This window comes from Protopterus annectens, chromosome 15.part0 (genome assembly GCF_019279795.1).
Source record: "Protopterus annectens isolate FY-2018-M chromosome 15.part0, PAN1.0, whole genome shotgun sequence".
NCBI lineage: Eukaryota > Metazoa > Chordata > Ceratodontiformes > Protopteridae > Protopterus > Protopterus annectens.
In genome coordinates, this window is record NC_056749.1 from 571,537,393 (window position 1) to 571,557,696 (window position 20,304).

General features: G+C 38.9%; 1 protein-coding gene across 2 annotated transcripts in view; it reads right to left on the minus strand.

Annotated features, from left to right (window-relative positions):
• The window catches only part of LOC122789925 (zinc transporter ZIP9-like), a 677,153-nt gene that overhangs the window by 165,183 nt on the left and 491,666 nt on the right, over positions 1 to 20,304 (minus strand). The window contains exon 4 of one of the 2 annotated variants that reach the window (XM_044057392.1): positions 10,253 to 10,321. The exons of the other annotated variant lie outside the window; for it this stretch is intronic. Coding sequence (XP_043913327.1) covers positions 10,253 to 10,321 — 69 coding nt within the window. The remainder of the gene's footprint in view (positions 1 to 10,252; positions 10,322 to 20,304) is intronic. 2 annotated transcript variants of the gene reach the window in all.

Consider the following 20,304-nt stretch of genomic DNA (forward strand, 5'->3'; position numbering starts at 1 on the left):
GTATAGGCCCCAGATCCGATAGCCTAGTACCTACCTATGAACCTATTATGCCCGATATTATAGAAGGTGCGTAGGGGTGATGCACAGTCTGAACCCTTTAACCCAGAAAGACATGATCCTGAGAAGGAGTCACAGAAGACCTTCATGAAGTTTATTGAGAACCCCAGGCTCTGAAGAAGGAAAATGGCAAATTAAAGACTGCAAAAAGATCTCCAGAGAGGATGCCTGAATCAGCAGCTTGTTCAAGTATTATCTTGATTCCTTGAAGCCTGCAAAAAGCAGTCACAGGAGCAAGGCATTTGGTGAACATTCTTGGGGCAGTAGAATGACCAAAAGGACAAAGCAGAGAACTGAAAATGCTAGGAAGGAACAGATAAACACAAAAACTTCCTGAAAAGAGGATGGATTGGAATATGGAGATAAGTATCCTTGAGATCCAGAGGCACCATATAGGCCTGAGGGAGCAAGAGAGGAAACAGAGTCTGAAGGGACAACATCTGAAAGGAAGCCACCTTCAAAAAAGTGTTTAGATTAGGAGAAGTCTAGAAGTGGCCTCCAAGTACCTGCCTTTCTGGGCACTAAAAACATTCTTGAGTAAAACCCCCTCCCCTTTGGGAAACAGGCATCTCTTGAATAGTACCCTGACTCAAAAGATCTCAAACAACCTCTGGGAAAAAAGGAAGCTGTTCCCGAGGAAGCTGAAGAATGCCTATAAAATGAGGATGGGATTTCCACATTATGAAGCACCCCTAATGAATGACTGACAGAACTGAAGAATATTGAGTGATCTGAAGCCAAACATGAAGATAAAGAGAAAGGCAAAGAGAAAGAGGAATGTGTCTGGGAAGAGACGGATAGTTATACAGCACTTGGTTTGTCAGGAAAGGAAGGCTTCTGAATCTCTGAAATCTGAATGGTCTTAGCAACAGGAGCCCGTTTGCCACTCTTTTTACCTTTAGCAGAAGTGCGAGATTGCCTAGAAACAAAGGCTGGCTTACTGGGGCAGTTTCTCTGAAATTTAGGCACTGGACAAACAAACACATGTTTAAGCTCGCATAAGGCCTTCCCCTTAAACTGAAGGGACTTACACAAACCAGCAGCTGTTTCCCCAAACAAAAGTTTATTACCCAGAGGAGCATACACCCTTAAACAAACCAGCAGCTGCTTCCCCAAACAAAATTTTATTACCCAGAGAAGCATCCACCTACTTAGCCTTAATATCATCAGGTACAGGTTGAAGCCTAAGCCAAGATTATCTCCTCATCGCTGAGCTAAAAGCAGCAGCACTAGAAGAGGCATCTGCAGCATCATAACTACATCTGATAGAATGATGAACCACTTGCGAGGAAGTCCCTAGCAAGGAATGTACAGACGTTTTACCCTCAGGGACTGGAAGATCAGAAATAAGCTGACAAGCCTGAGAAAGGAGAGCTAACACATACCTACACATTTGGCTCTGATAATTAATAGCCCTAGAAGCTAGGGTAGCAAAAGTGTAAACCTTCTTAGCCAGTCTTCCCATGGTTCTGCTGTCCCTGTCAGAAGGCAGTAACTTAGGTGAATGAGAAGGCTTGTCCGAAGCTACAGCACTACAGAGGGATTAGCAGCAGGACATTTACACAAAATGTTACAATCCTCGGGCACCCTACAAAATCTATCAGGCTTCTTGGGAGCAGGTGGAAGAGAATCAAGTGCCCTAGAGGCACTGGAAAAAGCACCCACCAAGGCAGCCAAAACAGGAGGAATAGCAGCAGGTATAGGAGATTCCAACTGCAAAAACCTGTAGTACATCTAACGGATATCACAGACCTGAGCAGAATCCCACTTAAAAATTCCATCATCCTACAGATTATGTCCCCAAAGGAAATTTATTCAAAAGGAGTATCAGGACTATTAGATTCCTCCTCCTCTTACCCACAGTCAAAAAGAGAGGGAATCTGAGTAGAATAAGTTAGGAATTCTTCATCAGAATCCCACTCTTCCTCAGAAGAATCCTGCTCGCTAGGCCTTTTAAGGGCAGTAGAGGACCAAGGAGTTGCAGGAACAGAAACCCCCTGAAGAGGATTTAATGACAGTAAAGCATTAAATAACCCCTTGAGTAAAGGCCTGCCACTCACTTTGTGAATCCCTAGGAGCAGAAGAAACTTGTTTAGTTTTTTTGTTTCTTTTTATGGGAACATCTGCCCTATAAAAGTGAGAAGGGTCTGACCCAGGACGGCATTTGATAACTGTAGTAGGAACTTCTTCCCTAACTGGAATCTGTGGAACCCATCAGGCCCCTCAGAAATAATTAACTGTGGTTCCCCTGAACATCTTAAATGGAAGTCTGCAAAGCTCCGTTGGACATGCTGTCAAATGGATCCTCACCAGCCTTCAACCTGGATCATTTTGGTTGTTCCAGTCAACTGAAGTTTGATTGATGTCAGGGTGTATCAAACACCCTTGTTTGTGTGACTTTTTCGGACATCAGTTAATGCAAGAAAAAAAGGATCCCCAATGGGATACTTAGCTTTAGACGTTTTCAGTTGTAATTTCAAACTCTGGTAGCGACCGACCGGCACACTTGCAAACTGCTTATGCTACAGGCTCCACGGCGAGAAAGACTGATGTAATGGTGTCGGCTACCTTGCTTCATAGCACCGATGACCTGACGTCAGTCAACATGTGACAGCAACCGATGCAGAAAAACATTTACTCTGGTATTCGGGCTGGCCGAGGGCTACCACTGCAGGGATAACCCACAGGTGATGACTGCAACAGTGAAACACGAAGAACATCTACTGTTGCCTGGGCCAGAAGGGAGTCACCATAATGATAATGGGGGATTCCTTCTGAATCTTTAGAAGTACCCTAGATATTAGTGGAAAGAGTGGAAAAGCATACAGGAACATTCCTGTCCAAAAAAGAAAAGACATTCCTTTTTGCATGGAGTCCTGCAACAGAATCCTGCCAAACGATTGTTCAGAGAGGAGGCAAAGAAGTCTACTCGAAAAACTAACCACAGATGGATTACATCTGTGAAGATCCTTTAGTCTAGTTTCTATTTGTAAGGGTATGCCCTGGTCCTGCTCAGTTTGTCTGCCAAACAGTTTGCTCTGATGGAATGTGGATGCCTGCACAGTAAGATTGTGCTGTGAGCTATATCACAGTCTAAGTTGGCTAGTCTGCAAAGTGAGTATGACCTGGTTCCCCCTTGCTTGTTGATGTACTACATGACTGTGGTATTATCTGTAACCACTTGAAGAGGTCCTGGGGACCAAAGATGGCTCAGAGAGTGAGTGCCTTGATCAGTGCAGACACCTCCTTGACATTTACATACTTGTATCTGTTCTTGGTGTCCCACACCTCACTTTTATCCCTCATGAAGCTGCTCCCCAAGCAAAGTCTGAGACATCTGTGGTGGCTGCTTTGGACCAGAGAGGGAGAAGGGGAGACCTGGATTTAAGGATATTTGCTGTCTCCACCAAAAGATTTATTTTCTGACAAACTCCAGCACTGGGATTTGAAAAGATAAAGGGTGTTGATGTTGGGACCAAAGAGATTTCATATGATACTGTACTTTTCTCATGTGGAGTCTTGTCAGGTGAATCATGAGGTAGTCCCTCACAGTGACACCTTTAAAAGCTCTTTGAACTGAGGTGTCTAGTTAATATCCCAGGAACACAACCTTATGTAAAGCAGTCAATAAAGACTTTTGAATGTTCTCTTAGAATTCCAGTTGTGCAAGATATCTCCCATCCAAGAGAGAAATTCTTGATACTTTGAATAAGACTATGCAAAGATATGCAAGTCATCTAAATATTAAAACATGTGCATACCATGTAGCCTGCAATGAGTTGTAACTACACCCAAACACTTTGTGAACACTCTTGGTGCAGTGGATAGTCCAAAGGTTAAAGTGGAGAACTGATAATGTCATCCAGACACACAAATCCTTAAGAAAAGTCCAAAGTCTGGATGAACAGGGATGTGATGATAAGCATCTTTTAAATCTAGCGTTGCCAAGAAACTTGAAAGAGGAACAAGAGGTAACAGGTTGTGAAGTGACATCATTTTGAATTTGGACACTATCAACAACAAGTTTAGGAAAGAAAAATCCAGAACTAGTCTCCAAGAATTTTCTTTCTTTCTTTGACATGAAGAAGTTCCTTGAATAAAAACCATTCCACACCTGGGAAGGAAATGGCTATATCACTCCTTGGGACAGCATGTGATGAAAAACCGGTGGAAACATGAGTCTGTTCTGGGGGATGAGAAATAAATCCCTGGAAAGGAGGCATTTCCTCCCACTGCCATCTGTAACCTTGATGAATGATTTTCCAAACCCATTTTCTGAAACTATCTGGTTGCCAAAAAGAAAAATGGGGATTTGGACTTTCTTGAAGAAGAATTGGCCAGGATGAGAGGGGGTCACAAGGTCTCTTGAATAGTCATTTAGACTTGTTGGACTGTCCTTGCTTTTGGGAGATTTGAGACTTCTTTATGGAACCTCCTTGCCATTTCTTCTTAAACATCTGTTTACCTGTATTTTGTTGAGACTGTTTATTCTGTTTTTTTTTTTTTGCCAAAACTGGATGAGGAAATAGAAAATCCTGTGGAAAATTTGGAAAAGGAGGGCTGATGGAGATTCCCTGGCTCAGCTTGTCCTTTTCATTGCACCTATTGATCATCTCTGCAGCAAAGGGGTCAAACACTAATTCTGTACTCAAGGGAGAATTTAAAATCTGGATTTTATCATCATCATAGAGGTTCTGAGAAAACAGTACCAGTGGTCATAGCACTAGAAGAGGTATCAACAAATCATACAAACATAGAAAACAATGAATTGTGACCTGGGCAACAGAAGAAAGTAGGTTATTTACAGCAGATTTTTCTCATAAGAAGAAGCTGCAGATAAAATATTTCTCATACTGTCACAATTTATCAGAACAGACTTTGATATATGAGCCTGACAATTCCCAATTCTGAAAATCCATCAGAAGAAAGCTGCAGATAAAACATTTCTCATATTTTCACAATTTATCAGAACAAACTTTAACATATGAGCCTGACAATTCATAATTCTGAAAAACAGTATCAGCATGACAATTATTCTGAAAATCAGAGTTGGAGAACTGTACACTTTTTTCCACACCTAGCAATAATTTTCCCATCTTTAACAGAAAGAGCAGGATTGGAATTAACCAAGTGCTTGGCAGCAGTGGGATCGACTAACGCTATAGCTACTGGCTCAGGTTTGTCTAAAGCAGACAGAAGAGGGTGAATAGGTGTAGGCTCTGGAAAATCCTTCTGTATCAACTCCTAGTATTTTCTGAAGGACTGAGAAACCTCAATGTTCTCTCACTGAAAACACTGGCACAACCTAGCAATAGTCTCAGAGAAAGAGAAATACCCACAGTGAGAATCAGAAACTGAACTCTTCTCAAAGTCTGAATCAGAAATCTGAGGGAAAAAAAATTATCTGTCCCTTCATTTTCCTGTTCAGATTCATAATCTTGAATTTTTTTCAGGAAAAGAAGAATCCCTCTTTTAACAGAGGCTACTTTACAAGAAGGATCAATAATCTGAATTAAACCCTGAGCCAGACTCAGTAAACTACTCCTTTCAAAAGAAAAATGAGGAGGAGTAGATACATGCTTGGTTTTCAGTTTCTTTTTGACAGGAAATGATGGGGTAAACTGTGTTATTAATAGCAGCAGCAGCAGGTTCCCAAGGGATGGGCACATCATTCTGACACAACAGGGAAAACTTCCCTGTTCCCTCTCCCAGGAAAACAAGTGAGGCTCTCCCTTTCCAACTGAGGGCATCCCAACAGCTGCAGAGGATGTGGCTAACTCCAGGGCCAAAGAGGCTGTAGGCGCTACACCAGAGGGATCCTGGGTAAAAGATGAGTGGTCTGAGGTGCAACAAATGGCCACACAGAATCACTGACCTGCGCTGAGGCAAACTGCTAGCCTGCTGTGATGGCAGAGGTTGTTTGCTTAATTGTTTACTTTTTTTTGTGGCTGGAAGGACGGTTTGTTCCATGGTCAATCCATAAATGGTGCCACCTTCCCAGGAAAGACAAGCAGCAATTCTTGGTAAATACTACCAGTTCACAAAAGTTACTTTTTTTCCAGAAAACACAGTAAAAAAACTTTAAAACACTATGGGCCAGATTCAATCAAGCGTACACTAAGTGTACACAATATGTATTCAAGAACATTCTTATCACATTTTTGTGCTTTCTAATCACTCAGAAATTACACTAAGTGTACATGTAGACTACACTTTGTGGTAACCTTTGTGAATCCCTGTCAGTATTTAAACCTGTAAGAATATCAGTAGGAAAACTAAAATTAGGAGGAAGAAGGTGTGAAACATGTCTGTGTTGTATGTTCACTCAGATCACTGTACACTTTGTGTAAGCGTTACTGAATCCTGGGGTATGTCAACACCACAAAAGTAAAATAAACACAATTTCATTTAATTTACATCACTTTTAAACTGAAAGAAAAAAAAGCAGCCAATTTAAAAGTACATAATATTTTTGAGATAGTCTGTTAAAACACAATATTCTTACTTTTGAAATAACTTCCCTGAAGAGGAAAGTAATGAAACATTAACAAAATTAATAAAATGGGAGGGTTTTTCTCCAGGGTCCCAAAGAGGGAAAATAAACTTATCTGCCCAGTAAAGGAAAGAACAAGCCATCCGTCAATCCTTGAAAGCCTCAGAGGAGCATACTGTTCAGTGGCAGGAAACTCCTGAAGGGCTTCATGCCCAAACTTGGCATTTAGTTAGCTCAGTTTGAGCTGGTAGACAGTTTGAGTACATGGAAGGTGCTCTGAAGCTTTGGAAGCTGGGCTACTGTTATGTGACCCATACAGCTAAGGCTACTTCAGCAGTGATCAATATGATAAACATCACTTGTTACCACATAATATATTTACTTGCATCCAGCTGTTGGACGGCTATACTGATAAGAAGTGACACATGGTGGGCTGTAAGTTGAACAAATATATTGGTGCATACTGGGTCTGTTGGAAGACACAAAACCAAGGGATGGATACAGTGCAAGTGCTGATGTGAGGAAATAAGTCTGTACAACTACTACATGTTGCTACACTTAAGAAATGGATGACTTATTCGGGAAGGTACTAATTTTAAGTGTGTGCTGAACATATTTAACACATGCCTTGTAGGCAATGTTTTATTGTTTCATTTACTTTCTGCCTTTGAGTGGATTTTCCTTCTGTCTGTCTATATATCTATCTGAAGTTGTACATTTGTCCTGGCATGCTTGGGTTCACAAGTATCTTTCCCATTATCATAAATTACTCTGTCATCTGTGCATGACACTGACATGCAAACATCCACAGAACAGCCCCAAAAAGTGTTGGATAGATAGGATATTAAAACAAGAAGGATGCTTCATGCTCACCAAATGATTTATAAAAATCAGTGTATACCAAGATTATATATTCCCCATTCCGAAGGAGGGAAGGGCCTCCTTGAAAATGATTACATGTATAGATCTGCAATCGTGGGACTCCAGACATATCTGCTGACCTCACAAGACCCAAATGTAGTGAAAGTTTTGAAACATGAGGAGAATAAATCTAAGATGACATATCTGCTTAATTTAGCAAAACCATATCGGCATCAAGCAGGAATGGAAATTAAACCAGAAATAGATAAAAACCAGGCAGCACCTGAATGTGCTAAAAAACAAATGAAAGAATATAAGGTGAAGGACCAGATGAGAAGGCAAGAAATGTGGAAAAAATATAAATACAGTTGCAAGTATAGAAAACTTCTGAAAGAGCCTCATGTTGATCAAGAAAGAATACAGGAATGGTTAAGGAGAGGTGAATTCACATCATGAAATGAAAGGTTAATAGTGGCAGCCCAAGATAGTGGGCTACGTACACACTGGTTTACAAAGTCCATTGAACATGTGGGAGATATAGACATATGTAGGTTTTGTAAAACTGAAATGGAAACAGCCACAAACCTTGTTGCTGGTTGCGACGCACTAACGGCAGAGGGACTGTATACTAAAAGGCATAATAATGTGGCAAGACTGTTACACTGGAGATTGTGCAAACATTATGGTATCGAAGTAGCTGAAAAACACTGGAAACATGAGCCACAAAGAATCATTGAAAATGATGACATTTATATCACATAGAATCACCCAATACAAACAGTTCAAAAGATAGATGCTAGAAAACTGGATATAGTGGTCCGACAAAAGAAGACAAAAGAAGCATTGATCACTGAAATCACCACACCTAGTGACTACAGTGACTACAGAAAAGAGAGCTATGTAGAAAAAAGATACCCAGACAGTTCCAACAGTAGTAGGAGCAACTAACTGGTCTTATAAAAAAAGAATTTACAATCATATTTAGATATGTTACCAATTCATGTAACACCAAAGGAACTGCAGAAGGAGTCATTACTGGGCACATTGCAGGTGCTGTGAAGAGCACTTTTGCCTAATATTACAGAGTGAAACAATACTAATTTCATGAACTTTAATCGTACTTTGACTTAAGAATGGGGTTCATTCCTGTCATGGTATTAGAAACCCAAAAGACATGGAAAAATTAAAAACAGCATACATAAATCAGCTGCTGTCAGAGACTTATTGCATACTTTGAAATGTATACCCCCTGTTAGAAAAATAAATGGGATTTCTTCATTTCTATTTGTAATCAAAACAGCACTGAAAGTCTAGGACTTGCAAACAACAAATTGTCAATGGTACAATGATGATAAAGCCATAGTAAACTCTGTTAGTCAGTTAGTTACATGACATAGAAAGTCACCAAATGTTTCTGTTCATCCTCCAGACTTTTTTTAAGACTAACACTTTACTGTTTTCATATCTGGTTTTCTGTGTGGTTATTTCATTTATTTTAAAGTTAGCAGCTTATTACATGCTTGGCTGCTCGAAACTTCATTTGCTCTCTTGTACAGTATGCACTAGTACTTGTACAGTATGCACTAGTACTTGTACAGTACGCACTAGTACTTGTACAGTATGCACTAGTACTTGTACAGTATGCACTAGTACTTGTACAGTATGCACTAGTACTTGTACAGTATGCACTAGTACTTGTACAGTACGCACTAGTACTTGTACAGTATGCACTAGTACTTGTACAGTACGCACTAGTACTTGTACAGTACGCACTAGTACTTGCTGATCAGTTATCAGAACGGCTGGAGTGCTGCACACACTGATTACCAATCCACAGAGTTAGTATGGATGAGTAAAGCTTTGAGCTATGAACTACATGCTTTTTACAAACAAGAGGACAGGGTTTGAGTCCTTCAACCTTCACTTGCCTGCTGTATGACTGAACAAGTCACATAACCAGAAAAGTGCTCTTGGGTTGACTCTGACAACGGACTCTTTTTCCCAGTTAAAAAAAAAAAGTAATAATAAATGCTGCTGGCTTAGAGAATATGTTTATTAGAGAGGGTCTGCTTTTAGCAATTTATGGGAGCTGGAAGTATACTGGATATTGACACTTTTCAGAATAACAGCATCCAGCAAAAAGTGGAGAAACAAGATGTAAAATGCCTGCTAATGACGTCTTTCAGTTTGTGAATATGTTTTACAAAATAACTTGGCAATTAAAATAATTGTTAGCTGGCTGCAAATTACTTCACTAGGCAAATGCAGGGAAAGCAAAGAAGTTTCAACTAAATAATCATACAAAAATCATTAGCTACGGAAAAAAATAATCACAGAGACTAAAACTTGGGACATATTTTTGTAGCAGAAAACATAAAGGAACTAACCTGGAAAAGTCTGTTGGATGAGAAGAAGCAAAGACTGCAGTTTCTTTTCACATTATATGAGACCTGTCAGTAAATCTTTTACTGCCACATGAGCACAAGTGTCTGCATATCACTGATACCCATGATACTTTGATGTTCTGACACCATGAACTATGACTTTTCTAAACACCAATGTAGACTTAGAGTAAAAGATCAACTGTGTTTACATTTCAACAACAGTACAATAATGTCAAGGGATTCTAAGGCTCCAAGGACTATGCCACAAAATAAAATAACAAAAAAAAAACAAACAAAAAAAAAACAAAAAAAACAAAGATAAGTCTTCAGATACTTTCTTTAAATAGAAAGACTTCGTGATTTTTGTATACTACACTTAATAAAGAAAATGCAAACAAGAAGAAAAAAGAAAAAATGATACATCTGCGTAACAGCAAGGAGTAAACAGATAACATACCTGCAGCATGAATTACCAGCCCAATTGTTGCTATGACATGTGTACTGTTTGACACTCCTGTCCGAGGATCTAAAATGTGATAATGTCAAAGTCTGAAAAAGTACAGCTAAAAATACTGAGCATGTATAATACTACTGAATATTACCCAATAGGTATGGTAAAAACAAAAATTGTACAGTTTCTTCTTTCAGTTCCTAGTACCAGTAGAAACAAACTAAAAGATTTACTTCATATTTTTACAATAAGACAAAAACTGCACAACACAATTTTAGTATTTTATCCTGAATGGTATAGTAAACGACACATATCAATTCACTGAACAAAGGCAATTGATAAAAAATAAACTGCTTTATTGTACAAAAGAAAGGTAACCCTTTGTACACTGGCCAAACCTTTCAAACATAACACCTAACATTTAAACATCTTAAAATGTCAACTGCTTCAAATAACAGCTACATTCTTACTGAAGAGCCCATGGGTGGGTTATCATCTCTCCATCAATCAAAATTCAGTATAGTTTTATAGCACTTCTTGCATCTCAAGTTAGCTGAATGGCAATATATATTATGATGTCGCACAGCCACTACATAAGTGTGTGCATCCCCTATCCAGGCACTCATCTCTTTGTCACCAGCAAGCAGATTTTTGCAAATCAAGATTCCACAGTAAAGACCTGCATCCACATCACAACCAAGTGGTAGACAATATACAGTTGTACTACTTACAATACATGTTGCAGTCACAGCTGGCTGGGAGGACTGGCCCCTGCACTGGGGCAAGGAATTTCTTCCCCATCAAGTGGAGTTTTCCTCCTAGATCAATTAACATGGCAAGAACATATCTGTTATACCTAATATCAAAGGTCCTTTTTGATGGGTATTAGGTTGCAGACAATCCAAAACAATATATCACACCCGGGGCAATAACAGCCAAAGGACATCCAGACAGATGACACCTGGGAACTGCAACTAAGATAAACTTTTAAGCAGTAGGCAAGAATCAAATAGGAGAGCAATCATAACCAGAGGAATAAGGTAGCTGGTCCACTGCACGCGCGTGCGCGCACACACACACACACACACACACACACACACACACACACACACACACACACACACACACACACACACACAGATGGAAGCAACCCCTTAGAGAGCCAGGAGCCAGAATGGGTGGAACACCCCATGGTCTACACAACTATCTCCCTACTCAATGGCTGGTGGGCCATCTGCTACAACAGGCAACTACAGGCAGAACAGGAGTCCCCCATCTCTCAATGCAGTTCAGCCAGAGGCAACCAGGGATGGGCAACAGCAGCACAAAGATTGAGGTGGACTACTAACTCTCACGCATGGCTGAGCTGGAAATGCTTTGGAAGGGGTGCCAGCAGCCTACAGATGGCAGAGGATTCCTTTCTCAGTTGCTGCAGGTACCAGAAAGAGTGCTAACTTTAATCCTTGCTTTAGAACCCTGTCCAAATGGAACCAGAAAAGAGCTCCAAGCCAGGGCAAAATATATTCACCAACCTCTCTTTTCACTGGAGGACTATGACTCTTAACAGGCTTTAAAAACTGGAGTAATCAAAGGTGGCTGGACAGAGGTGTCCCCCCTCCCCATATGAACTGGGAGTCTGGAATCTCACCTACTCTTGAAAAAGAGACGAGAATGGGGAGATCACATGGAGCCACAGCAATTCAAATATGTGTGTGTGTGTGTGTGTGGGGGGGCATCTTGTCAGGTCAGATCAGAACCAGAATGCTGACTCTTTTCTTCACCCTAGGCCTATAAAGATGAGATGCCAAGGCATCCTGAATGTATCAAGCCAATGGTGGGAGCCTTCAACAACAACAGTGATTTAAGAAAATCCGGAAAAGTAATACCACATAGTGCTACACAGAAGCCAATCTGCTGGAACCAGCACAACTCTCAGCAGTGCACCTTCCCCTCACTCAGAAATCTGCTGAATGGAGCCTTGGGCTAATTTGATCAGAAACAGTACTGACATAGAGGGTTTTGAAATAGATGAAAATACAACATCCAAAATTCAACTTTTTGCAGATGATGTTCTAATTACATCAGCAGGATCTAATTCTTTTATGCAGTCTCTATTTGATAACATGATGAATTTTAAAAGTATTTCTGGTTTAATATTCAATGAAGAAAAAACTAAAATATTACCTATATATACATGAAAAAATATTCTCATTAGTGATTTTACTAAATATGCACCCAATTCAGGTCAGATAACTTATTTAGGTATAATACTATCTAAAGATATTAAATCTATTATATATAATAATTATAATACCTGTTTTCTTAATATACAAAATCTTTTTAATACCTGGAATAATATGTTTTTTACTATGGAGGAGAGACTTACAATTATTAAAATGATAATATTCCCCAAGATTTTATACTTAATACAATCAATAATACTTCCACCTACAAAAATAATTATCAAGAAACTGAATACACTAATGTTAAATTTCCTATGGGCACCTAGTAGACCTAGGATTGCATTAAAGAAACATACTAATAGCTGGTTGCAAGGGGGTATTTCTTTTCCAGACTTTAATTTATATACTATCTCTTCTATTGTAAAAGTTATTACTTTATTAACAGATCAGTCATATGTCGCAAAATGGAAAGATTATTGGGAGCTAATTAGTATGCACTTCATGAAAATCTCCTTAACACATAAAAATATGATTGTAAATAACTCCATGTTATGGTTACTAAAGGAATTTTGTACTTCACCTATTACACCTAAACATATGGTTTGTTACCCATTAAATATTATTATTAGTTATCGTAACTTTATATTCATGCACCCTAAGTATAGGGAATGGAATTTTATTGTATTCCATATAATGTATACTCAGGGTATGCTTTTGTCATCTACTTCTGAAGGAACTCATTTAGCTATAGATAATGATCTAAAGTACTGGTATCAGTTGATATCTGATAATAAAGTTAAAAATCTAGATTTCTTAAAACAAGAATTTGATCTAAGAGAAACTTGCTGGTTAGAGGTTCAGACCTTTAGACAACATCTCATTAATAAAATAGATCTAATGTCTATAACAGTTAAAGAATCTATTCCAACACTGATTGATTACTTGATATTAAATTTACAACATAAAGTTTCTGATAAAGGTAAACTTTCATACATACATAAAATTATCAGACAAGAAACTTTTTACAGTGTAGATTCATACTGGAATTATTTCACTTCTATTAATGGGGACCCACCAAATCAACAAGATAAACAATATATATTGGAATCTGCTTATAGAACTACGTCTTCCATTGTCTGGAGACTTTATACATGGAAATTTTTACATATATCTTTTTATACACCTTTGATGATGAATAAAATAAATAATAAAGATAATCTATGTAAGAGATGTAATGTAGAAATTAATGCTGACTGGGCTCATATGTTTTATGACTGTATAAAATTGAAAGAATACTGGAAGTCAATTAATGAATTTTTGCAGGCTCTTTTTACAAATAATTTCATTATTTCTAAATCTCTTATATTATTCAACACACCTGTACCTCAAAGTGTTAAAAAGGTTAAGCTTCCCTTGTTGTGGTCTATTCTAGCAGTGGCTAGGAAAATAATAACTAGAAATTGGATTTCAGATACACCTCCTTCGTTCAATGAATTTAAAAATGTTATGAATATAGTGTGCCATATGGAAATAAACACAATTAGGACAAGAACAAATAGAAAAACATCTTATTATATTGTATGGGATAATTTACAAAATTTGTTAAAAAAATTTTAATTTCAATAGCATGGTATTTTAGTTTAATTAATTGATCTGATTGTAGTGGATGTCTTTGTAAATACTTTAGTTGTTTTGTTGAATATTATAATAATACCTATTTTTAATTACTTGTATAAAATTGTTATGATATTTCTCTTATATGTTAAAACAATAAACCTGTTTTGAAAAAAAAAAGAAATCTGCTGAATGCAAATTGGTCCCATATACCAGAACCATGCAAACATGCAAAGGCCTGCCTAGCAGAAAGGGAGTTTCATAGGCTAAAAGACTGGAAATGAGCTCCATAATTTCCACATGGCCTTGAGGAAAGACTGATAGCAGACATATAACAGCCCCAAACTCATGACCCCTGGAGAAAAAATTAAAATCCATTCAAACCCATCGACTCATCCACTTACCAAGCAAGACCACAAAATGAACAGGGGTTGAAATGGCAAAAAAAAATTCTCTGGAAAGAAAAGCATGAAGAAAAAGAGAGAGAGTAAGAGAGAAATAAACAAAGAAAGAAAAAATAAAGGGTCACATCACTACTGATTAGCTTGCATCAGTCTTCTCTCCCCTTCTCAAGGCTCAAGGTAGCCCCACTCCTCTAAAGTGGAAGGCAGGGAATCAAGGGCCTTCAGAAGATGCTGAGAACAACTTCAGATCCTCACTGGAAAGGACCAGGTATACAGTCTCAGATGGAGGATGGAATGATTCATTCCAACTAACTGGAAAATAACACCTGCTTCCTACAGGGATGAACAGAAGGCACCAGCAGCAGTAGTCCCCCATGCTGTGACCTGGAAGGCCCAAGCATGGCTACCTCAGCTTCTTACCCAACAGATGTGCCTGACTATTTCAGGGGATACAGGGAAAATGGTGCCACTGTAACAGAAGCAGAGACTCTGACAGGGAATCCAGGATGAATGAGAATTTCAGTGCAATTGCCAAAGGCAGCTTGAAAGAAAGAAAGGAATCTCCAGCTTTCCCAAAGAGGATGGGGCAGAAAGCAGGGGAATTAAAGTCCTGAGTGCAGAATGACACAGCCCCCAGAGGTCATATGTGAGGACCCCCCCCCCAGAGGCCAGGTAACAGGGGCCTGATATTAAAATATTCTCATGAAATAAGGAGGAAGGAATTTCTCTTGAGAAGACACTTCCTCACAGGTACTCATAACAACCTTGATCCATGATGTACCCCACAGAGATTGAGGGAGACCCTCTGAAATGCCCCAGCTGTGTCAGCAATGACTTTGGATAACCTAGAGAGAATGGTCCCAGAACAAATACTGCTATGACACCCTTGATATCCCCTTCCATGTAAGTAGCAATGGAAGGACTCCTAAGGGGTCTGCAACACAAACACAAGACCCAATGAGGAATGCAGGGATAGGATTCCCTCCCCAGGGTCTGGTCCCTTACTTCCCCACACAAAGAAGGGTGGTAAAAGCAACTGTGTGGAAAACCACAGACACAAGTATGGAGGGACTCAGCAAAGGCTCCCCTATGATGACATAGGGAGATGAGGCTCCCTTCATAGATATCCCACTGCACTCCAGAAGAAGGCAGGATGGGCACAATCCCATGTGGAAGCCAGCTTGAGCAGAGGAAGATGAGTCCTGGCATTACCTGGCTCTAGGTTGGTGGTAAAGTACAGTTGTGAAAGAACTTATCAATAATAGTAAACGTATGTGTAAGCAAAGCTCTTACATTTGTGAAAAGAATCAGTTACTTTGAACAACAGAGCAGGCTCTAAGGTATCCTTCATCAAAGGGAATTGTTCTAGCAAATAGGTGGTATACATGGCTATATGTGTTGGGTGCTCATGTTTTTATACTGGTAAAACCAAAGGGGCATTATGTAGACATATTTATGAACATTTATATGATATTAAAAATAGTAAAGTGTAATCCTTTGTTTAAACACTCTATGGTGTGCCCTACCTTTTCTAAGTTTAATTTTGGGATCATTGATAGTGCTTCCTATAACTCAAGGGGTGGAGATATTAAGGTGAGATTAGAAAATAAGGAATTGAAATGGCAGTTAAAACTGCAAGCTACCTCATTCCCTGGGTTAAATGAATATACCTCTATTCAGTCTGCATTAGCTATGACAGCTGCAAAATTTTAAGTTTGGTTGACATCTGTTGTTGAGAAGTGTCTTATAGGTGTGCACTTTAATTCCCACTGTTCAATCATAGGTTCATAGGTAGGTACTAGGCTATTGGCCCTAGGGCCTATATAACCCTAGCCAAAAAGGTACCCTGGCTTTTGCCACCCAAAAAAAATGATTTTCCTATGCCCCTGTCGAGCAGAGCCACAGAAGTGATCCTCACGGTGAATTTCCTACTTCCCATCCAATCAAGATTTTTCTTGAATAGTGCTAATGAGGAGCTTTGTTTGATATAGATAGGCAGTTTGTTCCAGAGTATGGGAAGTCTCTGGGACAGGAATCTATCCCTCCAGCATGTTCTGTTTATTGTGGTGACAAGGTTTAGGTCCCTAGATCATGTAGCTCAGAGGGATTGGGATTTCTTTTAGCAGAGCATGTCCAACAGCTCTGGGTTTGACATAGTTTTGTATGTTAGGCAGAGATCGCCTCTGCGTAGGCGATATGCAATGGAGTAAAGCTGGATTTTTTTGAGACGGTCTGCGTAGGGCATCTGTTTGAGGCTGGTAATCCTCTTTGTGAGGTATTTCTGCGGCCTTTCCAGTTGTTGTACATGTCTTGTGAGGTACATACCAAAAGGGGTGTTGTACTTTATAATGGGTCTAATGAGTAACGAGTAGAGGGGAACAATGATCTCTTTCTTCCTGGACGAGAAACCTTTTGAGATTGAGGTGTGCCACATAGTGCAAGCTGACAGTATTTTGGTAACTATTGATGTGGAATCCTTGTACACAGTGCTCCCTCACAATTACTGTATAACAGCAGCTATGGAGTCTTTTAAGAAACATAATCAGGGTACACAGGCACAACTGCAAAAGTTACGCAAGCTCATTAATCTTGTACTGGACTTTAATTTCTTTACTTTCAATGGCAAACACTACAAACAAAAAGCTGGTATAGCAATGAGGGCTGCCATGGCTCCCAGCATAGCTAACATAGCCCTGGGCAAATGGGAGGAGGGCTTTGTGTTAAACAACACTAATTACATGCAGCATATCACATGCTATTTACGTTTTATTGATGATGTCTTTATTGTGTAGAAAGGTGACACCTTGCAGCTTGGAGATTTTATCACTTACCTCAATCAAACAACCCCCTTCCTGAAGTTTACCTCTTCCCATAGCTGTACTTCAACCACCTTCTTAGATATGCAGATTTCCAAGGACACCAACAATAACAGAATCACCACTGATCTATTCAGAAAACCAACGAGGGTTAACTTATTACTCCACAGTAAAATTCTACATCCTACAAAAAACAAGTATAATGTAGTGAAGTCCCAAGGGTATAGATTAGCTCGAATTACCACAGAGATGGAACCATTTTTGAGAAACCTGAACAACTTAGAGAATGATTTTCTAGTGAGAGGCTATGAAAGTCAGATGTTAAAAAACATCCTGGAACCCATTATAGAACTGAAAAGGACTGAAGCACCGTCACTCAACCTCCCCAGTAGAAAAATGTTAAGTAATTCCACAGAGAATAACAAATGCAAAAATAGCTGCATCCTGACATACACTTTGGATTATCATAGTATCAAAAATATTACTGAAGAAAACTGGGACATTGTCACAGGAAACCCTTTTCTGATTAACATCTTAGGTGAAGCCCCATCATTTGTTTATAGGAAGGTCAGGAACATTAGAAGTTTTGTTGAATTTAAACCTAGACTATGTGAGAAAAGCACTAAAAGATGTGAAACTAATTGTACATTTTGCATATTTATACAGCAAGGTGATAGTTGTTATTGCCCTTATTTAAAGAAGATCATTAAAACCAGTGCAGGGGGTGACTGTAACACTAAAAAAGTAATTTACAGGGCACAGTGCAATGAATGTGATGCATTCTATGTGGGCAAGACTGTAAATAAACTGTAGTGTAGGATTTCATGTCATCTGTCAGAAATCCGCTCTGGATGTAAAAATAATGCACTAGCTAAACATCTTTCTCTTCATAAAAAACACACAGGTTTTAAGTTCCAGATCCTGGATCGCATAGACATGGGTGATCTTGAAGGAGACATCCCGAATATTCTGGAGAAACATGAACTCATGTGGCAATTAAAGCTGAACTCTTTTAGGAAGCCTGGACTAAACTACTGCTGTTCAATTAAAAGTGCACTGGAACTTAGAAAATTGCTACATTTTTTACATGACTAATTGTATTTTATTTTATTTTATTCTACAAATTGGTTTTAAATGCCATTTTGAATCAGTTGAAATTTAAGTGTATATTTTGTTTCCATCATCATATATACATTTTTTTCTTATTTTTATTTTTTTCTGGTTCTTTTTTCCACTTTATTCAAAATGATGTATAATAACAATACTAACTAATTATACAATTATATAGGTTTTTAGGGTTCTTGTACACAGACCTGAAGAAGTCTAGAAGGACAAAAGCGATATTTGTTAACAATAGGTTATGAAAATAGAAATTGATTTTTACATGCAAACTGTATATGTATATATTTATATATATTTTTTGATTGCCAAATGAACTAAGGTTGATATATTTCCAGCCATGTAGTATATTGTCTTGGATAAAATCACAGACAACAATCTACTTAATAATTTGGTTAAATAAGAGGTACCACATCATTATACATTTTTTTTAAAGTACATAAGGTTTATATTATTATGACAGCTACTAAGTACGGCAGGACCAGCTCGAATGTCACACTGATGGGGAAGGGATGTGAATTTAACATGTGTACCAATGACACTTTGTTTTACAGCACAATAAACCACTCCCATGCCTGATAAAAAGTATATATATATATATATATATATATATATATATATATATATATATATTTAGAAAGCTTGTGAGGAAATTATTACTCTATATTTGTTTTACTTGGATCGCTTGTTTGTGAACTTAATAACGTATTTTTGACTGGAAACAGACTGCCTGCCTTGCTTGGATTACTTTCGAATACTTAGTGATGCTGTACAATTATATATTTTCTATTATTACTTTTTGTTTTGTTTTGACTTAAGATGAGTTTACATTCGCTACTTCTACTACTATTGTCTGATCTGATTAATATACAGTGATTAACTAGAAATATATGGACTGAAAATCTTCCACACAGAGAAGTTTCTTACACTGTTTTGTTTACATAGAAGGATTGCCTAACTACTGTGGTGATGTAATTATCAAAGGAGAGACTACTGTCCACCTGTGTCCCAAGGTTTCGGTGTTAAGTAGACTACCGCCTTTGTGGTAGTTCATGGATACAGAGTTTTTACCAAAGGTGATGACAACGCACTTTTTGGCATTGAGCTTGAGGCCACGGCTTTGACACCAAGCATCTGTTTCAGTGAGGCCCTTTTGTATGATGTCCACATCATTAGGAGTTTCGATTATGGCTCCTAGTTTACAGTCATCTGCGAACTTCATTAGCCAAAGACCTTCTGTGTTAGTCTGTACTTCAGAGAAGTAGATACCAAGCAGGAGAGGACCCAGGACTGAACCCTGTGGTACTCCACTTGTCACTGGTCTGAAGTCGGATTTGGAGTCTGTTACTTTCACAGTGTGGGTTCTGTCAGTCAGCCAATTGGCAACTCATCTTGTGACACAGGGATTTATACCTAGTTTAATGAATTTATCTATAATTCCAGAGTGAGGGATGGTGTCGAAAGCCTTGGTGAGATCTAGATAGACTGTGTGAACCACCCTACCCTCACCTATGGCTTTGGTGACTGCTTCAAAAAGTCTATCAGGTTTAGGGTACATGATCTGCCTTTTACAAACCCAAACTGGGTGGGTTCCAGAGTTTGGAGATTACCAATGTCTTTGTTTATAAGTTCCATGATGATGCTTTCCATGGCCTTGCAGACCAGGCTCGTCAGGCTAATGGGGCAGTAGTTCCTAGGATCCACGGTGACTCCCCCTTTGTGCAGTGGGATAACCATTGCTGTGCACCATTTAGTGGGCACAAAGCCTGATGTGAGGCTATGATTGAACATGGTACTTAGGTGGGGTGCCAGTTCGTTCTGTAGTTCATGTAGAACGCAGCCTGGGATGTTGTCAGGTCCCATGGATGCAGTGTCCTTGGCTTTGGAGAGTGTGGTTTTTACCTGTGCAGCTGTGATTACAG